This window comes from Bombyx mandarina, chromosome 25 (genome assembly GCF_030267445.1).
Source record: "Bombyx mandarina strain Sakado chromosome 25, ASM3026744v2".
Classification (NCBI taxonomy): Eukaryota; Metazoa; Arthropoda; class Insecta; order Lepidoptera; family Bombycidae; genus Bombyx; species Bombyx mandarina.
The window spans coordinates 3,996,324-4,023,682 of record NC_143231.1 but is presented as its reverse complement, the minus strand read 5'-3'; the positions used below and the strand labels follow the sequence as shown (position 1 = coordinate 4,023,682).

The 27,359-nt window shown below is 38.7% G+C and overlaps 1 protein-coding gene across 1 annotated transcript; it reads right to left on the bottom strand.

The window, feature by feature from the left end:
- Positions 1-1,688: 1,688 nt before the first annotated feature.
- red (LysM peptidoglycan-binding domain-containing protein red) lies at positions 1,689-27,062 on the bottom strand. Its single transcript, XM_028175623.2, has 4 exons — positions 26,746-27,062; positions 26,378-26,667; positions 9,383-9,607; positions 1,689-3,534 (listed from the first exon to the last, which is right to left on the bottom strand). The coding sequence occupies exons 1-3, from the start codon at positions 26,938-26,940 to the stop codon at positions 9,400-9,402; spliced, it is 693 nt and encodes a 230-aa protein (XP_028031424.1). The 5' UTR covers positions 26,941-27,062; the 3' UTR covers positions 1,689-3,534; positions 9,383-9,399.
- Between the last annotated feature and the right edge of the window lie 297 nt (positions 27,063-27,359).

Below are 27,359 nucleotides of genomic sequence, written 5' to 3'. Positions count from 1 at the left end.
TTTTTTACTATACAATTTTAACTTTGATATAACTATCTTATATACATACATATAACTGAACTTGGTTCTAAAGATATTTTTGACAAAACAGAAAAATTATCTTTAGGGTCAATTCCCACTGAAAGAGCAGCGGCGCACAGCGGCCGTAAGAGCAAGTGACTGAGCGCGGCGCTGCGCGGGGCAGTGCGGCGCGGCGAGAGGCGCCGCAATGAGCCTCCGCGTGGTAGCTTTGAAAACTAGTGTGCGATCTACTTCACTCAAGGAAAGTTGTGTGGCAATAAATATGGTGGATTTGGATTTATGTATCATAGCACTGGCTGTAGAAGAAGAACAAGATACCCTCTAATAAAATGACGCGAAATGCGCAAGCGGCAGGGCGGGCGGGTATGAAATGGTCGCTCGCGCGCAGCCGCGAGTCTGTCAGCTGCACCGCGGTCGGCCGCACGTCAGCTAGCTGCGCTGCGATCAGCCGCGCGGCGCCTCTTTTGACTAGTCGGTAGAAGGCTCGTGCAGCCTCGCGACGCCACGCTACCCCTCCTTTGCCTTTAAATGACTATGAACTTTTTAATCACGTAGATAAGATTCAAAATAGTTTGTAATATTTTGCCTCAAAAAGACGCTGCCGGCCGCTGCTCTTTCAGTGGGAATTGACCCTTATTGTTTTTATTGGGTTTTTTTTTATTGCATTGTTGAGTGAACGAGATACCGGCCCACCTAATAGTAAGTGATTAGCATAGCCCACACAGATCATAACTTGAATTCCATCTATCTTGAGACTAGAAGTCTGTTTTTCAATTGTATAACAAATTTTCAATTTTTTTTAAATCGATTTTATACCTTCCTTGTCACAATCACTTCTCTCAATATGAGTAAGCCGTGCGTTTGAATCTTCAAACCACGACGACTTCCAACTTCCAACCTTCTTTTTCAATAAGCACATCCAAGAACATTTTTCATTTTGTAAGTTTACATTTTTCATTTTGTAAGTTTTCAAGTTGGTACTGTAGATTGGGGGGAATAGAGACTAGAGCTAACTCTAGGGACAAATCTGGGATGTCACAATACTTTTGTTGAGTTTTTAGATTTAACTTTGTTGAACTGAAAATGACTTTTATTTAGTGTTTAATTAATTTAGTCATTAAAGTTAAAGACATTAAAAAGTTAATTCCCTAAAGTTAGATATCTACCTAAAAACTAAAGAGTGCCAGCCCTATCGAAAAACTCTCTTGTCCCCGTACATACGTAACTTGATTCACCCCAAAGCCAAGGTCAATCGGGTCAAGCTAAATTTTTCCGTTTTTGTGTATATTTTGTAATGAGCTATGTATAATAACGCATCGCATATAAAAATTGAATTTTATTAGTAAGAAAAACCACTGAAAATTTGTGTTGGATTTGGAAAAGGTCCCGATCCCCCCAATCTACGGTACCTAACGCCATCATAACTATCATACTTCAGCTGCAGTTAAATCGTTTAGTAAAATAATTCTCTCTAGTTTTAAGAACGAACCTTGTATCAGTACAATCGTAGATTCAATACTAAGAAGGCAATGTACTGCTCACAACGTGGCTTGAGTCTTCGATAGTCGAACCAAGCCACGAAGTCGTCGTGGCCTAACAGATAAGACGTCCGGTACATTCGTGTTGAAACGATGCACCGGTGTTCGAATCCCGCAGGCGGGTACCAATTTTTCTAATGAAATATGTACTCAACAAATGTTCACAATTGACTTCCACGGTGAAGGAATAAATAACATCGTGTAATAAAAATGAAACCCGCAAAATTATAATTTGCGTTATTACTGGTGGTAGGACCTCTTGTGAGTCCGCGCGGGTGGGTACCACCACCCTGCCTATTTCTGCCGTGAAGCAGTAATGCGTTTCGGTTTGAAGGGTGGGGCAGCCGTCGTAACTATACTTGAGACCTTAGAACTTGTATCTCAAGGTGGGTGGCGCATTTACGTTGTGGATGTCTATGGGCTCCAGTAACCACTTAACACCAGGTGGGCTGTGAGATCGTCCACCCACCTAAGCAATAAAAATAAAAAAAAAATGTACTGCTCACAGCGTGCCGTGAGCTTCGATAGTCGAACCAAGCCACTTAAATAAAGAGGGTACTTCAAAATTAACACGATAATCCTTCATTGACTTCAGAAACAAATTCCGAATAACAAGAAAAGACGATTATCATACATCTAAAATATACCTTAAGATTAAACAACAACATTTATATTGCCTTAGTAACTTATCGAGACTACGTTGACACATCCGAAGAGTCAGTGACCATATCGACGAGTGAATGGCTATTTGGTTTAAGCGACATTTTTGCAACTTTACATGAGAACCATTTAAAGTTTATAATTTGGAAAAAATATAATTACAAAAATAAACTTCTTTAGCTATTTATTGAATGAAGTAAACCTAATTGAAATTCAATTAACAATGTAGAACTGTTGATGCTACTCGTATTCTATACTTAACAATAAAATTGGAGTGTCTGTTTGTAATATTTAAATAACCGCTTTTTACTACATGTATATTTTATGAATATAATATATACGGTATATACACCAAAATAATTTTTTACAATTTTTGTCGTCTGTCTGTCGGTTTTTTCCGGCTAATCTCTGGAACGGCTGGACCGAATTTGACGAGACTTTCACTGATAGGTAGCTTATGATGTCACCCGCGGTACGGCAAGCTATCAATAATAAAATTTAATATTACCGAAGCGAAGTGAGGGCGGGTCGCTAGTACCAAATAAAACGCACATTTAATTACAAAGATAAATGTCGCGTATTAAGTCAAATGTCCCTTAAACCAAATAGCTTTTCATCCGTCGGTACGTGTTCCGATATTCTCAACTGTATTAATTCATATTTTTTTAATTGATTTACTAATAAAATTAGAAAATACATTCAAAGTCAATTTTGACTATTAACTTAATTTTAGAAGTCGATAATGTTACAGAATATTTTCATATAATTTATATACATATTATTATATATTTAGAAACATAACACTGTATAGTTCATCCCGGATACCACTAGGGGTGCTAGTGCTAAATTATATATATACCGAATATTCACATTACGAACATTTTAAATCACAGTACAGAAATTTTGATTTTAACATACAAATTTGCTTTAGACACGACAATGTTTTTATTAATACGCTTTCATTAAGTTGTCCTGTCTGTACATTTGTGACGGAATCTTTCAACGTACGTTTCCAAGTGGTCGGAGATCATATTTGCTCACGTATCAAGGACCGATGACCCTTCTAATGATTTTTTACTATGACCAAAGTCACACACTTCCAGTACAGCTTTCCATTGAAGCGTGCTTTTTTTTAAAAACTATATTTATATATTTATTCTATCGTTGAATTCCATAGTCCTTTTCACCAGACTCACCGTTAGGCTTAGTGGCGGTCGACTGCGCGATCGTCGGATCGTCGCGGCGACCGTTGCGACCCCGCTGCGATATCAATACGATATCAATAGCGGATCGCATTCACTCGAGTCGCGCATACCTGAAAACGTAAACAGTATTCAAAGGTAAACATGTGACCCACGGGATTTATAACCGAGGGACCCTTCAAATGTTACGAGACGAAACTAGATAACGCATTCATATACAATCTATACTAATATATAAATCTACAGTGGTTTTTACGGATGTTCCGTTATAACTACTGAACCGTGCATCCGATTGACTTGAAACCTGGTATTCATGTAGAAAATACATGTACTTAATGGATAGGCTAATATTTATATGAGTGTTGGACTCCCTACACCAGTTGCGGGGGCGTTAATGATCAGAATCTTTGCGGGGGTGAGAAATAATAATGTTAATTTTAAATGCCCAGCGAAGCCGACGGGTACAGCTAGTAGTATATACAATTGCGTATTGCATAATGACAGGTAACTACATTCCTGATCCTGCGGACCGAATGTAAAGCAGTCGACGTCGACCAAAACACGTCATTGCGGATCCCCCCGATCCACTTTTAGGTACCTCATGCACCGGTCATCGTTCTCGTCGAACCCGTCGCTTGATTGCGCTGCCCGGAACATTGTCAAAAGTAGGTATTCTACTTTAAATCAAGTGTCTCCGGTCACCATGCTCGGCGTACCCGTCGATCATTGTGAAGAGCTCGACAAGCCAACTAACCCATAGACACAATCCACTAAGTTTCCCGCCGGATGGTCTCACTGGGTCGCGATTCCAATCCGGTGGTAGATTCTGCTAAGCACTGCTCTTGCCAGGTCCTGTCTTAGCAAACCATTTGAAGTTGAGCCCCGCGAGCTAACCTATTAGCTACAGCGTAGCAGGAACAGCCCCTTAGGTTACAAGCGAAACGTAGAGCACAAAAAAAGACTCACGGTGCGACATGTATATGAATTTCGGTGTTCTCACCTTACGAATTCTACGCGGTTCTTCATTATTCTTTTTTTTTCCTACTTATTCCAGTAACCTCGAGAGGTTATTCTAGATTCGCCGAACTAGTAAGTGAGCTCACGGGGCTCAAACCTGAATACGTTGCTAACACGAACCCTAGCAATAGTAGTGCTTCGCAGAATCTACCACCGCATCGGAAACGCGACCCACTGAGAAGATCCGGCGAGAAACTCAGTGGGCTGTGTCTGTGGGTTAATTCGCTCGTCGAGCCCTTCGTCGCAAGCGACGAGTTCGGTGACCGGATTGGGGCCGGATGACCGTGCTTTGTTCATAGTTATTTATTACGAATGGACAATTTACGAGAGCGGCACTGAAAATTTCGGGAATTAACGAAGTGACACAACATTACTATTTAAAAATGTATTTATTGCTTTTCGAAGTATTCTCCGCGAAATTTGACACATTTTTCCATACAATGGAACCAATCATTGAAGCAACCATTCCATTCGGAAGTTGTTCGGAAGTTTTGTAGGCGTCCACAGCTTCTTCAGGTGATGAAAATCTCTGTCCACGCAATTTATTCTTTATTTTAGGGAAAGTATAAAAATCATTAGGGCTTAGGTCGGGGCTGTACGGCGGATGGTCTAATAATTCTATGTTTTCTTGCTCTAAAAACTCTTTTGTTCTGTGCGCGGTGTGAGAACTCGCATTGTCGTGATGGAGGATGATGCGGCGGTTGCAGTTCTCTTTACGGAGTTCAGAAACGACCTGTGGCAAACAAATGCTAGCATACCATTCTGCATTAACCGTTCTTTGTCCCTCAAGAGGAATAGTCGTAACATGGCCGGTTTTGGAGACAAACGTGGCCACCATTTTTTTTGCAACACTCCGTGAACGAACAATTTTTGTTGGCTTTAACTCATTTTCGAACACCCAAACTCGTGACTGGTTTTTTGTTTCGGGTTCGTACGCGTATATCCAGGAATCGTCACCTGATACAATGTTGTATAAGCATTTGAGGATCCTGCGTGGAATCTTTCGAGAGTTCTGACGCACCAAGTAACGCGAGCCGCTTTTTGCTCTTCACAGAGCGAATGCGGTACCCATCGGGAAAACAACTTTTTTACGCCTAATTGTTAATGCAAGATTATTTGTATTTGACTCATGCCAATGTCTAAAGTTGCCTGAATTTCGCGGTATGTCACATGTCGATCTTCCTCAATCAGCTTACGCACAGCATCAACGTTTTCTTGGGTGACTGCAGTTTTTGGACGACCTTGACGGGGATCATCACTGAGCTTGACACGTCCACGTTGAAACTCAGCAAACCAGCGATAAATTGTGGTTTTGGATGGGGCTTCATCACCAAATGCAGAAATCATCCGGTTAACACACTGTTTTTGTGTTAAACCTCTTCGAAAGTCATAATAAATCATCGCTCTTGAATTTTCTCGAGTCAATTCCATTTTCTCAACGACTAAACAAGTTTGACAAAACCTCGTGACAATACCGAGAATCTTTTTTTAAATAAATAAATGGTATTCGATTTTTAAAACCAAGGAGTTTTCAATTAAAAAGATTTTAATATGACAGGAACAGTGGAAATATTCCATTCCCGATACTTTTAGTGCAGCCTAGTAAATCCGCTAATAAAATTGTACATTATAAAATTTCATTTTTTTTGATACGGATTGAGACGATAGGATGCTGGTCTTTTCCAGCAAAATGATGTTTATTAATATATAAGTTGCACTGCACGCTATCTTTGTATTTACTGTGGTCGATTTATTGAACTACGGACGATATGAGTGTTGTGATGACTTTGTGTTTTGCTATGTGACGCATATCTGCTTTCAACGTATTCTCAGCTACTTCGGTCAAATCGCCCGCAGAGACCCCGATAACTTAGAGAAGCTTATGGTAGTTGGTCAGGTTGATGGGAGAAGATTACGCGGGCGCTCACCTACCCGCTGGTCTGATCTAATAAAGACGCTCACCGGCCTGCCAATAACAGAGGCTATAAAGACCGCCGAGGACAGGAAGACGTGGGATAGTATAATGCATCGAGTGGTCAACTTTTCAAACTAGACACGACCTTCAGCAATGAAGAGACCGACTCAGAAGAAGAAGAAGAAGATGTGATACATGTGTTTTAATATTAGCAGTTTCTCGTGCAAGTGAATTTTGCGTGTTTAGAAATATACTAAAGCTAAATCTGTAGGGCACAAGATAAACTAACAAATAACGCGTTTTCTCCGTAAAATTAACAACTTCCAATTATTAGTATTTTTTTATTGCTTAGATGGGTGGACGAGCTCACAGCCAACCTGGTTGTTAAGTGGTTACTGGAGCCCATAGACATCTACACGTAAATGCGTCACCCACCTTAAGGTATAAGTTCTAAGGTCTCAGTATAGTTACAACGGTTGCCCCACTCTTCAAACAGAAACGCATTACTGCTTCACGGCAGAAATAGACAGGGTGGTGGTACCTACCCATGCGAACTCACAAGAGGTCCTCCAACCACTAGTAAGAAAGTTTAAGAAATTCCGCAAAATAGAAACCGCGTACCTACTCTTTTAACGAGCGCTTCGCTCAAAAACAAAATATATTTTTCACATCTAAAATATGTAATAAAATAAACAGCTCACGCGCTGACGTCAATGGCGTGGTTGCAGCAATAAAGCTGACTAACAACACGCTACGTGTCTACCCACTGATCGAGTCGAGATGACGGACGCGTATCGATCAAAAACTATTCAAGGATAAAAGTGGTTAATAAAACCTACTCGTTCGGTTTACGTTTTCACCGGGGACACAGATAAGCCCTGTACACGTATTATCGATTGGCCTGGATGTAAAAATAACGACATGTATGTCTTTTCATTGTTCTACTTTTTAAATCAATTTTATACGAAACAACTCGATCGGGTGTTCTCGGGTCGAATGTTAGGTTAGGTCGGATTGGATTATTTCGCGTACTGTATCTTCTTTGTGTTCTTTTTTTTTATTGCACTAGGCAGGGTAGACTTGAACATTCGACTAGACTCCTTAAAGTGAATAGCCTCAGATACCTTGAAAGATTACTGGTGGTGGGACCTCTTGTGAGTCCGCGCGGGTGGGTACCACCACCCTACCTATTTCTGCCGTGAAGCAGTAATGCGTTTCGGTTTGAAAGGTGGGGCAGCCGTTGTAACTATACTTGAGACCTTAGAACTTATATCTCAATGTGGGTGGCGCATTTACGTTGTGGATGTCTATGGGCTCCAGTAACCACTTAACACCAGGTGGTCTGTGAGCTCGTCCAACCATCTAAGCAATAAAAAAAAATAAAAAAATGAGGTCGAAATTTCAAATGTATTCGAAAACGGTTCTCGCAGATTTCAAAGCAGAATTGCTCCGAAGAAGAACTCTGCGTGATGCCGTTGCTTGCCCTTGCTGGATCACAGCAAATGGGCCGCAGGTGGAACTCAGCTTGCGTTTCTTTACTAATTCCTTCTTTTTTCTTTTCCCTACCTATTCGCTGGTAGCCTAAGGGGCTATTCCAGCTACGTTCTGCCTGGTAGGTTAGCTCCCGGGGTTGAAACTGAGAGCGTTTGCTAACACTGGCTCTAGCAAGAGCAGGGCTTCACAAAACCTACCACCGGATCAGGGACTCGAACTACTTAGAAGATTCGGCGAAAAACTCAGTGGTTTGTGTCTATAGGCCAGTTCGCACATCGATTACAATAGGAATAACGATGCCATTCTTTATTTAAATTTTAAGACTGACAAAGAACGAAAAAAGGACGGTTTACGATCGAGCATCTATATATTAATACGTGAAGGAAAAACTTTGTATCCCTTTTTAAGAAAATCGCGCGGACGGAGGAGTATGTAATTTCCCACACTTACAGAGAATATAGAAAAGGAGTTCGGAATGTTAATATTTTTTTAAATTATGCCTAAAAAATACATTAAATCAATAAAAAAAACATTACACACACTACCATGTATTTGACGCACACACGCATGCATACTAAATATTGATTTATTGTCAAACTTTTGTTCTTGACGTCTGTGGTCAAATTGAGAATAGATTAAATATTGTTTGTCTTTATTAATACTTTTCTATAGTGTAGTCTTGGCGAAATTTGTGATTATAGAAGTTTAATAGTCTTTGAAAATAGAATCATAATAGTGTACAAACTTACAATTTCAGTTAATTATAGTCGAATTTCGACTATAATTGTGGGACCACTAGTTTTTATTAATGCTTAAATGGGCGGACGAGCTCTCGGCCCATCTGATATTAACTCGTTATCGGAGCCCAAAGGCATTAACAACATAAATGCGGGTGGCGGCATTGGCGACCTTGAGACGTGACTTCTAAGTCTCAGTTCTATAGTACATCGTCTGCCCCGCCCTTCAAATCGAAACGTTTTAATGCTTCAAGGCAGAAATAGAATGCTATGAATGTATGAATGTCGCTAAAACGACGCCGCGACGGTCCGAATATTGTTTGAAGCTCGCATGTATGGAAAGAAAATGCGGTCAGCGTAAATCGAGTTTTAAAAAAAATTGTTTCTGTTGTATGATAGCTACCACGACTTGCAAGTAAATATACTAATGCTCTTATCGCCGGGTGCAATCATGCTTGATTTTCATAGAAAACCCAACCAATCGTAAGTTTATATTGTCATGGGGAGTTATCGAGTTCCAGTGGTAACACCCAAAAACGGACTAGAAAGAGGGTAGACAGTTTCTCTCTACGGACTCTTTCTGTTTTACGGACAGTACGATGGCATTCTGATGTAGGTACGATGAGATGTATAGGAATCACCTTCAATTCTTCAGATTACAAAACAATTTTTATCTACTGCTTCTTCTCAGTCGTTTGCACTCTTGGCAGAGTGGTCGTGGTCATCATGCTTACTGCTAGACTCTCACAATTTATCAATAAAAAAACAATCCCATTATTTTAATTTAGGTCAGTTTACCTGCGCTGTTTCTGCCGCTACAACTGGAACAGGTCGTCGTGTGTCCTCTCCAGCCGTCTGAGCGAGGAGTCGACGCGTCTGCCCTGGGTGAGGGAGACGGGCGGAGGCGGCAAGGGAGGCGGTATTACTTCATTGTAAGACGACGAAGCGCCCATAGACGCGGACTGTCTGAGTCGCGCCGTCGGCCTGTGCCTCACGTAACCCTCATCTATATCCTTCACGAACCTGGAAGGCGTAAACACATATTGATCAGTACTCGCAATACTCGCATTGGTAGCCTAAGAGCTATTCTAACTATGCGTGGTAGGAGAGCTTACAGGGTTCAACCTGGGAGGACTTACTAACTTGCTAAGATGCTTCGCTGAATCTACCACCGGATCGGAATCGCGACCCGCTAAGAAGATTCCTCGAGAAACCGAATTAGTTTTGTCTATGGGCGTTGGTCGGGCCTGACTAGGTTATGGACTAGGAATATTATACTACCGAGTTGGGAGACCTATTATACAATAATTGTTATTTCAAAAAACTGCAAAAATAGTGAAAAAATTTTCTGGACGTGCCCAAATACAAATCTGGGCCACTAGCACAATGTTGTACACGTGTTGTTTCATACAGAACAACACAATAATAATAATATTGTTTCTATATAAATAGAAACTTCTTGTAAGACTATAGCACTTAATTTAGTTACAGCATATTTAAAGTGAGAGCACAACCATTCAGGGCAAGGTGGCCCGCGAGCCTGCCCATTGGGCATAATAGTATGTATGGTGCACTCCTTGCACGGCAGTAATAGGAAGGATGTACTTAACTCTGCCAGTGCCGGTCCCGAGCCCGGATGAGAAAAGAGGAGGGTTGGCGTCGGTATGCTACCTACCCAGCCGTAAAATTATAACGCCTAGCAACGGGCAGCGATCAACCAACCTGAACTAGGGCTTCAGTAGCCCAGAGGAACTAAATCGCCTCTGAAAGTATGGTGTGGAAGGACGCCACCCACCACTAGCAATTTTCCCAAGAAAACCTTTACGTATGTACTCCGTAAAGGTCACGATTCTCAACACTGAGGAACACGACGCGCGGAGGAGGTGATGCACTCAACAATTACGCGACTTATTTAAGACCCTTCTATTGGCTTTATTATTATTTATTATAAATATTTATTTAATAAGAAGCAAAACAGAAAAATGGGCTAGATTAGTAACTGAATGGTACCCTCGAGAGGGAAAAAGATTAAAAGGACGACCGCTACAAAGGTTTTTTTTTTTATTGCCCTTGTAGGCAGACGAGCATACGGCCCACCTGATGGTGAGTGGTTATCGTCGCCCATGGACTTCAGCAATGCCAGGGGCAGAGCCAAGCCGCTGCCTAAATGTGGTAGCCGACGTAAAAGGCTTTACGTGGAAGAGGAAATGCCACGACCGGAACTTATGGCAGGATTTGGGGGAGGCCTATGCGAAAGCAAAACAATCTTAGCCGATGTCAAAGGCAAAGAAAAAAAAAAGAATAGTATGTACCTAAATATGAATTAAGGTTGTTTGTTAATAAAGGCTTCTTTATCTATATCTTTTATTGGCTGTATATTTATGTAACGGAATCTTTTAAAGTCATTTTCATTGACTTCAAAACTTCCTTCGTCACAACGTAACGTTACCGGAAAAATAATATTCAATAAAATTAACAGACGTTTGATATTAAAAGTTTTGCTTTCCACTGCCAAAATGAACTAATAAAAATTTCGCTAGCATGAAATGCAAGAATGTTGCCCGGCAAAGACATCCGTTCGTTATAACAAGACCGACCACAAAGTCGATGACGTATAACGTTATCAATGGAGAGCGGTCGATGACCTCGAGACATCATTTCGGCTAATAAAAAACGTTTCTAACCTAAAAACATGAAACGAATAATTGAAGAATTCAGCGCCCGCGACGGGCGATAGGCAATTTCAAGGCTAACAAAAAAATTTTGATATTATTTTCATTAATTTATCGCATTATGATGCAGTCCATTCTCCAGTGGACACGTTATTATGAACAGTCCACACGTTATTTTAGGCAGCGACTTGGCTTAGGCAGCGGCTTGGCTTTAGGCAGCGGCTTGGCTCTGCCCCTGGTATTGCTGAAGTCCATGGGCGACGGTAACCACTCACCATCAGGTGGGCCGTATGCTCGTCTGCCTACAAGGGCAATAAAAAAAAAAAAAAATATGAACTTAGCTAGAAATGTTTAAATTACATAATATAATACAAATTTCTTTTATTTCTTTACCTGTCCCTAGTCCGGCTATTATTCTCCGCTTTTATTTATTTAATGTTCACACCTTTTTACATGTATGATTACCAGTTTTTCGCGGACAACATTCTGAAATAATATACCCGGTATCACTCTCACGACTAAGAAATTATACCTCATGTGTTAAAATGCTTCAAAAGTCTCGATTGAACGTGCACAAAATTATAAACTGTCAGTTAGATATTGGGTATCAATGACATATATTTTTTTCAGAAAACTAAATATCGTGAGATTCATTTGGCAACGTTACAAATAAAAAGTTGTTTCTATTTTTGGAATCGAGTATTCTCTTTAACAAATTCTCTATTTCCAAACTAATTTCAAATAAGATATTGCACTTTAAAACTGATTTCGACTTGTGACAGTTTGGTTCTGATGTATCGATCGAAACTACATAGGATGCATTGCTCCCAGAAAACCTGAAAATTCTCAACAAGAAAAGATCAAGTAGTGGATCGATCACCTTTTTTTTTAATTGGAGTTTACTCCTTTAGAATCGATTTACATATATAGGCCCGGGGTATGAAAATTATGGGGACCAAAATCGTACTAGCATGTCACACGAAATGCGTTATGCGCATTTCGTGTGACATGCTAGTACATGCGCCGGCAGTCCGCCACAAAGCCTCGTACTGATCGCGCGTTTCTCTCATTATTGTATTTTCATATATTTGTTAGTCGTTTGTTTTGTGTCTCGTTAATTTGTTAATAATCTGTAGTGTATCGTGTTGTCGTAATATAGAACTATTTCTCGTATTGTTTCGTTTAATTTTTTATATCCAGTAAACTCCAGTCGTGCGTCGGAGCGGACACACACACTTTTTTTTTTTTTTAACTCTGGCTAATCCGTTTACGGATACCCAGTCGAGAGGGGGTAACAAGCCGGGTTATTTCGGACTCCGGCGCCTCCAGAGAACAAGAGGGAGAAGAGAAAGACCGAAGTCCTCCTCTTCTTCCAATTCCTGCCGGGAGTATGCGCCTTAAGTAATGGATCACCTACTCTTGATCAAAACTAATACATAGCATCAGTTACAGAAATGCTCATACCTGAAGCACTTAGGCCAGCCGAAGATAAGAGACACGTGGAAAGAAATTTTGCAATGAGAGAACAGTTATCATCAAACTAGACACGACCTTCAGAACTGAATGTACCGACTCAGAAGAAGTATCGAAATGATCGACAAATATTACACCCAATCGGCGGTCGGAAAATAACTTCGATATCTCGGTAAGAATCTAAAATTCAAATGACCAAACCTAACGTATTTTATAAACTAAGATAACTTTAATATTACGTTAAAAATAGATTGTTACAAGGTCGCGTAATATATGTATACAATTTCTTCATTCCGTAACCGGTTTTACGATCAACAAAATACACTAACTTTTATGTAAAGTCGTATCAAATCAACAACGTTTATGGAGCATAACTTTAGCATTGCTTACGAAGGTGCTACCCTACCGACAATTGTCACAGGACATACTAGAAAACAATGTAGCCACTAACTGTTTACGATAATGGAATTATCACTTCCTATAGCAAAGTCAGACTTGCAATATTTATAAGATAGGTATTATTATCTCCATTACGTTCAGACTGGCTTCATTAACGTCGTAGTATCGATTCGAGATAATTTTAATGACAATCGAATCTGTTTACGGTTAATTAAACCGAGAAATTAGCATTACGTACTTCTTACAAGAATTACATAAGCCATTATCTACTCCAAATAAAAAAAGAACAATCCCAATCATCATTATTAATACATGAACATGAAAAAATAAAGTACCTTCAGACAAAAATGAAATTTGAAATATATCTCGAAGGGGAGGTTGCAAATAGACCGCGAATAATTTGTGTAGATGATTACTTTAAAGCCAACACTTCTACGGCCCGTCTCCACGTCATTTCGGATCCTCCCGATCCACTAACGATGCTTTTAGGTACCTCAAGCACCGGTCATCGTTCTCGTCGAACCCGTCGCTTGCGACGAAGGGCTCGGCGAGTAAGCTAACCCACAGACACAGCCCACTGAGTTTCTCGCCGGATCTTCTCAGTAGGTCGCGCTTACGATCCGGTAGTAGATTCTGCGAAGCACTGCTCTTGCTAGGGTCAGTGTTAGCAACTTCGGTAGATTTGAGCCCCGTGAGCTCACCTACTTGTTCGGTTCGGCTGATATAGCCTCTCAAGGCTTAGGTAGGAAAAAGCCCGTCTCCTTCCGAATTACCCTACACCATCATCCGTCGTTAGGAATACTACCTAATTTTTAGCAAGTGTTTCTCTACAATCATCTTGGTAGCAGATGTTTTGCGATTAGGCTAGACGCGATATTCGCCCCCTTTCCCTTTCAGAATTCTTTAGAAAACGCGACAGCATCAAGACCCTCAATCTAACGTCTCGTCGGTCGGCGAACTTTCGGAATCGCTCTTAAATGCGCCGCCATCTCTGACCCCCAGGATACGCCACTAGGTCATAATTAGCGTAGGTCAGGTAGTGCGGTCATCCGTGACCTTGTTGCTCTTTTGCAAGACGCGTGTACGGTACATATTATGTGTATACACGTCGGTTTATGGGGTGTCCCGCACCAAACTCCAAGCCCGTAAACGAAGTCTAACCGAAACACTTATGAGGCCATGATTCGCATCACCATCACAGCGACAAACCGTAATAATCCATCGATATTCGACTTTCCGTAGCCATGGACTTCATCTTAGATAAAAACCAAGGACACAGGCAAATCATTAACACCGTAAAGTCATTCTCACCTACCTCAATACAGAAGCTTACAAAAAACCCGTTTTTGTTTAGTTCATAGAAAGCAAAATGTACAGTATTATCTAAGATTATAAATTTCACATAAATTTGAGAGTCAAATTCGATGGACGTAATGTGTAACATTTCCTTTTTTTGTGTATCACTTTGCTACGAAAAATATAAATTTTCTATTAATTTTTTTTGCGAATAATTTGAGATTTTTGTCATCTTTAGAACGTTTATTTCTAAATGATATTAAAGATTCAACATTTCAAATATCCGCTGATGGTTATTTATTGAGGAGGCATGAATGACGTAATGGGAACTTGGTGTACTATTTTATTTCTAAATTTTCTAATGCATTTGACCGTATTTGTTACAAATAACAGAAACAATACTGGCCTCTAAGAAATCAATTGGCGCCTGTTTTTCGGCATCAACCAGAGACTTTAGATAAACTCAGGGTAAAGGTAAATGGTAAACCAAATGAACTTAGATTTAATTTATTGCATAGGTCGGTAGACGAGCTCTCAGTCCACTTGGTGTTAAATGGTTACCGGAGCCCATAGACATCTACAACGTAAATACCGCCACCCACCTTCAGATATGAGTTCTAAGGTCTCAGTATAATTACAACGGCTGCCCCGCCCTTCAAACCGAAACGCATTACTGCTTCACGGCAGAAATAGGCAGGGCGGTGGTACCTACCCGTGCGGACTCACAAGAGGTCCTACCACCAGTACAACTCAAAAAACATCAATTTCAACAACTCAAAAAACATCAATTTCTCGAAATCAATCAACTAATCACCAATTAACCACAAATTTTATTTTGACTGTATCGTTAGACTGCATATCTCCGAGTGTACCATATTGCGGTTCCGATCACGAAGTCTTTTGTGAGTTGTATGAATCGACAAACAATTTTCAAAGGAAATTTACTAAGCTTTACGTTGTTCAAGGCTGGTCGAATAACGCTAAACATTGCTCATTTGACAAATCTTAGCAAAAAACTTATACTTCGCTAAAACGATAAATATTTTCTCTTAATGACTTATTTCTACTCTACCAACGTATAAGTCATTCACATCAAAAGCATAAGCATGTAATTGTTACGATACGGCAACGATCAGTTTTAAGCGGAATCTTTTTTAGATCATACTAGCTGACCCGGCAGACTTCGTAGTGCCTCAATCGATAAATAAAAGACCTAAACTTATTACAAATTAAACTTAAAAAAAACAAAAGGAATCCGTCCGACGGGGGGGGGGGGGGGGCATCAAAGGGAAAACAAAATTGTTATTTTTATTTAATTCCGAGTATTTTCATATTTATCTACCTTTTAAACCTTCTCTGGACTTCGACAAATAATTCAAGACCAAAATTAGCCAAATCGATCCAACCGTTCTCGAGTTTTAGCGAGACTAACGAACAGCAATTCATTTTTATATATATAGATAAATCTCTCTCTCTTTCTCTTAAACTACAAATACTCGTGTATCAACGTAGAATACTTACATTGGAAACAATAAAAAAATAATTTAATAATTATTCGACAACGAATTATTTATTTCGAAAATTAAAATATCCAATGTAGTGTTGTATCATTGTATTTCTCGCTAATAAAAACTTCACAACATAAATATTACAATTTTATATTTAGCTATCTATATGATTTCAATAATACTGTTACACACGTGAGTCGTGTGTTTCGAAAGTACTGAACTGTCTTGCTTCGTGATTACGATTACAAATGTTTATTGGCAACAAATGGTATCCAAATTCCAATCATATTTATTGCAAATATATTTACGTTAAACTTTCATATTACATGCATTTCGTGAGTGTTTTTTTAGTTGCTTAATGGGTGGACGAGCTCACGGCCCACAACGTGAATGCCGCCACCCACCTTGAGACATGAGTTCTAAGTCTCAGTTTTACTACCCAACGGCTGCAACAATACTCATTGTAAAAAATGAATATTTAAAAAAATATCTAATATTAAAAGACATTCCCGCTGAGTTTCTTGCCAGTTCTTCTCAGGACGGAGGCTAGTTTTTGTGAATTGGCGGTAGTTCTTTTTGACGTCCAACAAGTATATACATAGTCAGGTCATAAGTATTGTCACACAGTAAAAACTTTTCTTTTAGAATGCTGGCCACAAAAAAGTTTATTGAATTCGAATTTCGAATTGTTCATGAAAATAAAAATAGTATACTTTTAGAATTTTACTCATTTTTAAATATGGAGTGGACGCTTAAAGAAGACCGTGTTGCAGTTATTGCGTTGCATCGTTGCGGTTACGCGCCAATCCAAATTTTTAACATACTGAAAAATTTGAATATAACCAAAAGATTCGTTTATCGTACCATCAAACGATACAATGAAGACTCTAGTGTAGATGACAGGTCAAGAAGTGGTCGCCCTCGGTCTGTTAGGACTCCAGCAGTGATAAAAGCTGTGAAGGCGCGAATTCAAAGAAATCCCAAACGTAAGCAGAAACTGTTGGCCCTTCAGATGGGGTAAAACAGAACCACGGTGAAAAGGGTGTTAAATGAAGACTTAGGGCTTCGGGCATATCGAAGAAAAACAGGACATCGTTTGAATGCTCGTCTAATGGACCTGAGACTGAAGAGATGCCGCGCTTTGTTGAAGCGGTACGCAGGAAAAAAATATCGGGAAATTCTTTTTTCGGATGAAAACATTTTTACCGTAGAAGAGAGCTACAACAAACAAAATGATAAGGTGTACGCACACAGTAGTGAAGAAGCGAGCAACCGTATTCCGCGTGTCCAACGAGGTCATTTTCCATCCTCGCTCATGGTATGGTTGGGAGTTTCTTATTGGGGCTTAACAGAGGTACATTTTTGTGAGAAAGGTGTAAAAACGAATGCAGTTGTGTACGAAAATACAGTCCTGACGAACCTTGTGGAACCTGTTTCTCATACCATGTTCAATAACAGGCACTGGGTATTCCAACAAGATTCGGCGCCAGCTCATAGAGCGAAGAGCACACGAGACTGGCTGGCGGCGCGTGAAATCGACTTCATCCGGCACGAAGACTGGCCCTCCTCCAGTCCAGATTTGAATCCGTTAGATTACAAGATATGGCAACACTTGGAGGAAAAGGCGTGCTCAAAGCCTCATCCCAATTTGGAGTCACTCAAGACATCCTTGATTAAGGCAGCCGCCGATATTGACATGGACCTCGTTCGTGCTGCGATAGACGACTGGCCGCGCAGATTGAAGGCCTGTATTCAAAATCAAGGAGGTCATTTTGAATAAACTTTAGTTTCATAAGAATCTATGTTTTATTAAGTTCATTTTGGTATATGAATGGTTACATAATGAATAAACTTGTTTCAATTATTTTACATTAAACATGTGACAGAATTTATGACCTGACTAGCTACTTTCATTTACGTTAAAAAAAATTTTTTTGATTTGAATTGATTTGCCCCAGAAACAGGCCGAGAGGTGGTACCTACCCGTGCGGACTCCCAAAACGCCCTACTATCGTTGAAAATGTATGGGCCGATAACAATTTATTTTGTTTTCTTTCCCGCCGATAATATCTGCTATAACCTATTATGAGCGTAAAGGGGAACCAACATGCCTATATTTAAAACAACCATTACGCTTATTATCGATTTTATCATCAATATGGTCGTTTATAATAATCGTCAACGTCAAAAAAACGTTTAAGCCAACTCTCTCCAAGACCTCGTACATATCACTCACGTGGAGACTGCCCTCACGCAAAAAACCTTCCGAAAAGTACCTACTCAACAATGTACCTCAACTAATGTGAGGAGCATAATACAATAGCGCTACGGTAAAACCGAATCTCCTTGTATTCCTAAGTCAGCAGCTGCGTTGAAAATACCCTCTGGAACAGCACTGGTTTGATGAGGATGATATTCGTACCTACTGTTTATATTGGGAGCTCACACGGGTAGCTTCCACCGCTTATTTCTGTCGCGAGGTGCATTGATGCTTTCCAGAATCAAGAGTACGACAACCAGTTATGACAACAGTTTCGAGATTTCAACTTCACACCTCAATCTTGACTACATCCACTAATCTGTACTCTGTAAGCCGCTAGCTCAACTCCTACTCACTTGCTACACTTAACCCTTTGACTGCCATGTAGGACACCGGTGCCCTACGCGGCGCACTGAAGTAATTATGTCGATTTATCTCTTCGATCTTCTTATTAAGGCTCTGGAATATCTAGTAGACTCTGGTAGACTGGAATTCGAATATACTGGAAATGAATAAATTTCTAAGAAACCCAAAAGACTACATCAAACATTAAAAACAGAAAGAAGGTAAAGTTAGACAATCCAGAGGTTTAGTAATAGAAATCGACGTAATTACTCCAGAGCGGCGCGTAGGGCACCGGTGACCTACATGGCAGGCAACGTGTTAATGTACTGGTAACTAAAATAAATTTAATATAATCAAAATTGCGAAGTGTCACCCCGCATTAGCATTGAACAATGGACGGCTTGCAATCAAACATAAGAACTCTTGAAAACAATTAACGTCACTGAAATGTTTTCAAATAAAGAAGAAAGAACATCCGTGTTCTAAATCTGTTATCGTTTTGTGACAAGTAATGAAATATTTCCGAATCAACGGCGACATTAAAAGCGAGTCTAGAGATCTCTACCAAGGTAAATTCAAGTGTAGTTCTCAAGACTCTTTGATATTTATTCAGTAATAATACGCGTTGGGTAATGCAAATTAATTGATGTATTAATGTTTCGTTCCTTGCAAAATGTGACGTTGTATTTTCAGGACTTGTATTAGGAACTAAATATTAGAATCTCTTTCGGCTTTCACGAGTCGTAGTCGTAATTAAAAATTATTTTACGATTTACTTTCGCGTTTTTTTTTTATGGTTATCATATTATTATTTTCGACGAGTGGTCCGTGACCACGAAAACTGTAAATCATTCGAAAAGTCTGAACTAATACAATGACAATAAAAAACTGGAAATTAAACCCGATTTTTTTTATTGGCTAGCTAGGTAGACAAGCTCACGGCCCACCTGGTTTTAAGTGGTCACCGGAGCCCATAGACATCTACAACATAAGCACCAACCACCTTAAGGCACGGGTTCTAAGGTCTCAGTTTTTGCAGTACAACGGCTGTTCTAAAAATAACGGTTAATTAGAGCAATTATAATCTTCAAAATGGATGTATTTTACAAAAGACAATGGCAGTTAAACAAACACCGCGCTTATATGCCGACGGCTTTTGGAATAAAAGATCTGAACAAAATGGACTACATTGGCAAACGGCCCATTTCAAGGATATTTTCATTCACTTTTTTTCTCGAACAACGTATATTTCAAGTATTTTTGGAAAAATTTGGCTGAATGTTAACACGTTTACTAGCGAGCATTCACGACAATGACACTAGGATAGTTTGTTAATACATTAAAAACAGGATGAGGCCAACCCACGCGCAATTTGCCCTCATTACTGTTATCTATCCTAGCGCCTCTGAAAAATTATTTAGTTATATTTTCCAAGATTTTTCATTGTTTTTCTAATGTTGGAGATTAAGCAATCTATACTAGATGTTCCGTTATAACTACTGAATTATGCATCTGATTGACTTGAAACTTGGTATCCATGTAGAAAATACATGTACTTAATGGATAGGCTAATATTTTTTTTATTGCTTAGATGGGTGGACGAGCTCACAGCCCACCTGGTGTTAGGTGGTTACTGGAGCCCATAGACATCTATAACGTAAATGCGCTACCCACCTTGAGATATAAGTTCTAAGATCTCAGTATAGTTACAACGAGCATATATAACTCAGTATAGTTATATGAGTGTTGGACTCCCTAATAGTAATGACAATAAAAAATAATGTTAATTTTAAATGCCCAGCGAAGCGGGCGAGTACGGCTAGTATTTTATAAATATCTAAATCTGAGAACTGTGACATTATAGAGATGACATTAGTGCAAGTGTCACTTCGCCAGTAGTAACTTAGGAGTGTATTTAAGAAGTGTTCGTCGTGGCCTAAAGGATAATACGCCCGGTTTGCTCACATCAAGCGATGCGACCATGCCGGTGTTCAAATCCCGTAGCAGGTACAGATTTTTTAAATGAAATACGTACTTAACGCATGTTTACCAGGGGCTTCCGCGATGAAGAAATAACATCGTATAGTAAAAATCGAAACCGCCAAAATTGGAACATGCGCAATTACTAAGCAATGAGCTCCGGTAACCAAGTAAAACCAGGTGTGCAATGAGCTAGTTCGCTCTTCTGACAATTGTAATTGCCAAATAAAAAATTTCATGGCATTCTTCCGTGACTGTGTACAATCGAAGAGGCACGAAAGATACAGGCTAATTTACGACTGTCCGTCCACTCAAGTAATAATGTAAACAACCAATCAACTGGGAATAACATCAGAATCCTGAGAACTTGGAAAAATTTATAGTTGTAGGTCACGTGGAAGGAAAGAGATGTCGAGGAAGATTGCCAACCAGGTGGACGGACATTGTCAAGAAGGCCACAAACACCAGCGTCCCGGGCGCCATTAGGCAGGCCGAATGCAGGCAACATTGGAGGAAGCTGGTGCAAAAACTGGACCAAGGTGGTCACGACCCTCAGTAATGAGGAAACGACAAAGAAGAAGAAAAAGAATCAACTAAATCAACTAAACTAAGAATACTAAACTAAATTATGTAATTACCGGTGATAGGATGTTATGGGAGAATAGTGATACCGATCTATGTAACAAACTAAATTAGCCGAAATAAATCGAACGAAATCCTGTAACTTGTGCGAAAATGACAGAGATCGTCACATCGGTGTCAGCTGTGAAAAAGTTAAAGAAAAATTTTATCTTTCAGACATTGTAGACTTACTGAAAATCAGATAACAAATCTAATGCATCAAAATAATGTTATTGAATGTCTGGACAAAAGGTTAACGCTCCTTTTAATGTGTGTGTGTGTGTGTTCGATTACTCAGAATCAAGTTCATTGCCACTTCTTGACTTTGCGTCTTCGGCTTCATGATTAGCCTATTCGGAATCTGCTGCAAATATCAACGGGATATAGTTTCAGACAAAATAGAGCGGATAAACTCATGAATCACATGTTGGGCCCAAAAGCGATAAGATTGGAATACCAAATGCATTTGCAAAACGGTTTAATACATCAACACGATTGATTTTGTCATTGTACAAATGCTGCACTAGAAAATTTCAATTTCTCGGACCGGAATAAACCATCAAGACACACAAAGGACATTATTTTTAGCGAACGAACGTCACAGCGCGGAATATGCCGCAAGTCACGACCCTTTATACGACAGTTTGCTTTCGCGAGATACAACGCTTAAGCCAAGGGGTTAAGGTATTATTTTCATTGATGCTACGATTGTTAACAGACCTCAAGTAAACTTGTACATAGATATGTAGTATAGGGTAGGGACCATTAACATGCACAGATTGCAATATCAATGCCAGATGATCTTGCGTGATAATAATCTATCTGGCTATTTACCACGATAGAGGTATGTGACCGACCTCTCTGAACTACTACTCCCCTATTCGTCCGTAATAATAGAATCCTTAGGTAGTAGTGCCTAAGTCTCCCCCAATTTGTATTATCTTATCTGAATTACTAATGTAAGAACTGTTAACATCGTGAACCTTTAACGCGCTTTATTGCTTAATTACCGGTACCGGGTCGCGAGATCGCACGTACTAATGCTACCACCCAGCCTATTTCTGCCTAAAAGTAGGCATGCGTCATTGATCAGCCGTTACACAACAAAACTGAAAATCGTGCTTGTCTTTACTTTCTTATATCGGTGGCATTCAATTAGTTATATTAGTTTTTTTCTTCAGAAAAAAACCACATCAATAGCTTTCCTCCTTCGCAACGACTCTCGTTTAACACAGCGCAGGCGAAATGTATGACTTTGAAAACAAACAAATGAAATCTTTTCTTTTTGTTAACACAAGTGGATAGTCTTGTGACTTATTACATTATCTCTACACATTTTTATTTTGTTGCATACGTTCAGCTTTTTTTTCTTTTCTTTTTCCTACCTAAGCTGAGAGCCCTGAGAGGCTATTTCAGCGTAACCTTAACTAGTAAGTGAGCTCACGGGGCTCAAACCTGACGACGTTGCTAACACGAACCCTAGCAAGAGCCGTGCTTCGCAGAAACGCGGCCCACTGAGAAGATCTGGCGAGAAACTCAGTGGGTTGAGCATCATGGCTTGACGTTAATACGCTGCCTCCTGATGGCGCCAGTCTCACTTTCGTGCATTAAAATGGACGAGAGTCCAGAGACACCGCAAGCAAAAGCAAGGAGGCAGATAATCCGCAGTATTCTCTTCAGACCAGAAAAAGGACTTATCTGGAGAAGCATCGGGGATTGAACAAAAACTAATACATATAAGATTTCTTAGAGTAGTGTCATCAGTTACCAGAGAACAGGTACCGTTGCGGTCACTATTGGACACCGTATGTAAAACGCTTGGTCATGTGACACGGAATTAGAAAGAGTCAGAATGGTCGCCTCGACCTTGAATGACGCTTAATCACAAGACGACCGTAAAAACGTACTGTCAATTTTTTTGTTTGCATGCTCATTATTTGCTTTAAAAGGATTTTTATGTTTTTATAGATGTAAACAAAAGAAATTACACAGTCAGGCTAATTCTGTAATAATTCTGTTCGTAAAAATTTCTGTAATTAATTTATTACAAAAGCATTTAGTGTAATTTTGTGTTCATGATTTGTTAATATTATAAGAGTTTTTGTTGGGAACACTAATCTCAATCGACATGGCATAAAATTTGACTGATAAGGAGCATCCCCATTTGTTAAATCATAACCATGTTTTACTAATTGAAAAACGATGGAAACAAATGTTCTTAAACATATTAAAACTATAATAGATTCTAAAAAAAAATTTCGCCAATGTAAACAAATAGGTTGATGTTGGTCTATTGGTGAACTGTTACCGGTTCTCGTGAAAATTGCAATGCTTGAAGCACTCTGCAATCCGTATTTGAAGAGTTTGTGGTCTATTGGTTAAATGACAATTCAAATAAAAAACGAAACAAGTAAGAATGTTTCTTAATAAAAAACATGCACCGTGTAATGAAACTGGAGAAAGCATTTTTTTGCATTAATATGTATCAATGGCCCTACCATAATGCCTGTTTCTATCTTGCTACAGATATGTAATATCTAAACGGTACAGCAGCCGCACGACTGGGACATTAACTTCATATCTCAATCATGCGTCCACCTCGTCATCATCAACAATCCCCAACAATTACAGCAAAAACACCAAGACTCATGTTCTAGAAGTTTGATGTTGCCAACATAACTTATTTCATATAATTACGTAACATACTTTTAATTTTCGTAAGCTAGGCGGTCTACCACCTAGGTTTTCATTGAAAATATGAATAATTCTAACTAGAATATAAGTTAAAAGGTCGAAAATTATCTATATAAAACAGATATTTCATCCAACTAAGCATTTCTACTTACATGAGAATGTACTATGGAATATTGTTATCTTATCAGTCACATGTTAACTTGTATTTGATTTGAAATTAATTGTAACCATATAAGGAAATTAGATATTCACATTTATTATTATATTATTATTGCTCGCAAGGAATGATAGGACTAAAGAGTTCATCCATTATGGCACGGCATATGCACCTACTGAAACATTCCCCAAGTATTAGATTTCTCTGATCAAGCATAGATACAGCATAAACTGCACTACTTTTCAATGACAAATTTCCCCATAGCAAAGATTATACTGTCCAAAGAGAGCTTGTAAAGGTGCTTTTGCAGCTTAAAGGGAAACAGTGACGATTCTTCTCCGATGATGGGTCTTCTAGTTTATTGAGATTTATTGTAATAAAATTTTGAAATAAACGTACAATTTTGAAAACATTCTCATAGTGTTCTATCAGTACTCTAGGCTCACCGCCTCCTGACCACACCTTGACCTTATGACACAAAGTCACCTGCCTATTTCTGCCGTGAAGTAGTAATGCCTTTCGGTTTGAAGGGCGGGACAGCCGTTCTAACTATACTTGAGACCTTAGAACTTATATCTCAAGGTGGGTGACGCATTTACATCGTAGATGTATATGGACCCAGTAACCACTTAACACCAGGTGGGCTGTGAGCTCGTCCACCCATTTAAGCAATAAAAAAAAAACACCTAAAATAGAGACAACCAGAGGCACCTTGTTAACTTGCTGGAGAAGATGGTGCTCAAATGAGCACTCTCATGAACATGTAAAATAGCAGATGGTTTACTGAGAAATGGTTTGGATGGTTTGAGATGGTTTTCAGTTTTCAGTTTTCATATTTATAAACCAGTATCACAGTATCCACATGGAACAGATTTTTAACTTATTTTAATATAGTACTGTAGTACATGTAGAATGGAATCCTAGTTTACGGTCAGTAGACGCAGTGAAATTTGTCCCACATTATTCATTTAAGCAATTAAGACTTGCACAACTTGCTTTTTTAAGAAAGTTTTCCATGTAAAATCAACATATGAATACTTTTCTTACTTAACGAGTTTTAACATGAATACACCCACTTTTCATGTACCATGTACCAATGATTTTATTAATAATTCGTTATAATATCTATATATTAATACGTGAAGCAAAAACTTTGTATCCCTTTTTATGAAAATTGCGCTGACGGAGGAGTATGAAGTTTTCCACACTTATAGAGAATATAAAGAAGTGCACAATGCTAATATTTTTTTAAAATAATGCATAAAAGATACATTAAATCATAAAGAAAACATTACACACACTACATACCATGTATTTGACGCACACATGCATGCATACTATTTATTGTCAAACTTTTGTTCTTGACGTCTGTTGTCAAATTGAGAATAGATTAAATATTGTTTGTCTTTGTTAATATTTTTTATAATGTAGTCTTGGCGAAATTTGTGATTATAGAAGTATAAAATACAATCATAATAGTGTACAAACTTACAATTCCAATTAATTATAGTCGAATTTCGACTACTGCGGGACTACTAGTTTATTAGAAGTCTTTAAAATATGGTATAGTGACAGTTTCTAAATTAGTCATTTTCGTATGATTCCTAAATGCTAGAGTGATGTTTGTGGAATCAATTCCCATTTCAGGCAAAGCAATCTTACGATACACAGGTTTCTTTGCTTTTTGTGGGTTTAATTTTTATGTCTGTTTCTTTCACATTATATTTGGGGTAGATGATTATTATGATTAGTCCCTGATTATTTAATTAAATTACTTTCTACAAGCTATGCCAAAAATTTTAAAAATTTACATTCAGTTCTGTGAACCCTTAGAAAAATAATTTGTGGACAGGTCACTGGCATGGGTGGTATATTCAAAAGAGCCTAGTGTACATTGTCCCTGAAATTTAAGGATGCTACGCACAATGCACTTTTTTTACAATTAACAAAAGAAGATAACAGTATTTTTGATAAGACCTATTTAAAGCTTGTAAAGTAGATAAGTAAGGATTAAGGTCAAAGTTACATAAAAACAACGTAAACTGCGCACAGATAAAATACTAAAACAAATAATGTTATCAGGCGTCTTGTGTATATGTACATATAACATTATCACCAGGTACAAACTGTGTTTGCTTTTATAACCTATGATTTTAGATCTCTAGAATATGTAACTAAGAATTGGAATAAAATATACTTTTGACAATTAATTGGAGTTTTTATGAACTATTAATTATAATCACAAAATATAATCTATTTTTCTTTGTCTTTAGTCTCTTCTTTTAGTTCCGTGCATGCACTTCAAATATTGAACATCTTTAACTTTTTTTAAATAATCTTTTTCATATTTGTCTTTGCCTACTAAAAATATACTGTTGAGATACTCACTCACTGTTTTCTTTTGTTTTTTCTACATGTCGCTTTATGTCAGCCAATGATGAGTCTACTCTGTTCAGGAATTCGTCAAAACTCTTCTTCTCATCGGGGCTTCCAGGCGAAAAACTGTTTCTAGTTGGCATGCCTGCTATGGAGGCGCGATGATTCGGGGGAGGCAGCTCGGTTACGCGTTCCCCATTTTCGTAAAAAGGAGAATCTTTGGTCACCGGAATCAATAAATATTCTCTCAAAAACAAACTGTCCGTAGCGAACAATCTATTGGCCCTTCTTATTTTCTCCATCTAAAACAAATACAACAAAGTTTCAACTGCCCGCTCTCTGAATCTTGGGAAATATTAACTTTTTAGAGTGGTACATACAGTTACACCATATTTTAATGCGATCCCTTGCAAGGTGTCCCCTTTAGACATAACATGTTTAATGTATTCCTCGTTCCTTTTCATGTGGTTACAGGTGCTTCCATACTTTTTTAATGGTCGAGCAGACTCTCGAATAGAAACTCTCTCGTCAAAGAGACGTTCCTCCTCCATATTTGACGTCTTTAAATATGACATCCACAACGTCGACGACCCACTACTAAACTAAAATTTAGTGAACGTGACACAATAAGTAAGGACAACTTCCTAACTACAATCACAGATCAGTAATACAACAACAGCACTAAAGACTAAAAAATCTATGAACAGTACTGACATTGACAACAGTGACAAAACCGTATTAGTTCCATTTTCCAACAATAAAGGTTAAGGTATCAAACCATACAGCCTTGTTTTTTATTTTCTTGTTATTTGAATAATAATACGGAGAAAATGATTAGAAGATGCTTTATTTGAGACTGTGATAATTAGGATGAAATAAAGTCTCATGAAATTTGTACCGATTTACTTACTTTAGACTTTAGTGGACTTTTTGGAAAAACCCAAAAAGCTACGTCCAGCGACCGTTTTATTTTCCCATCTTTATGCACTTTTAC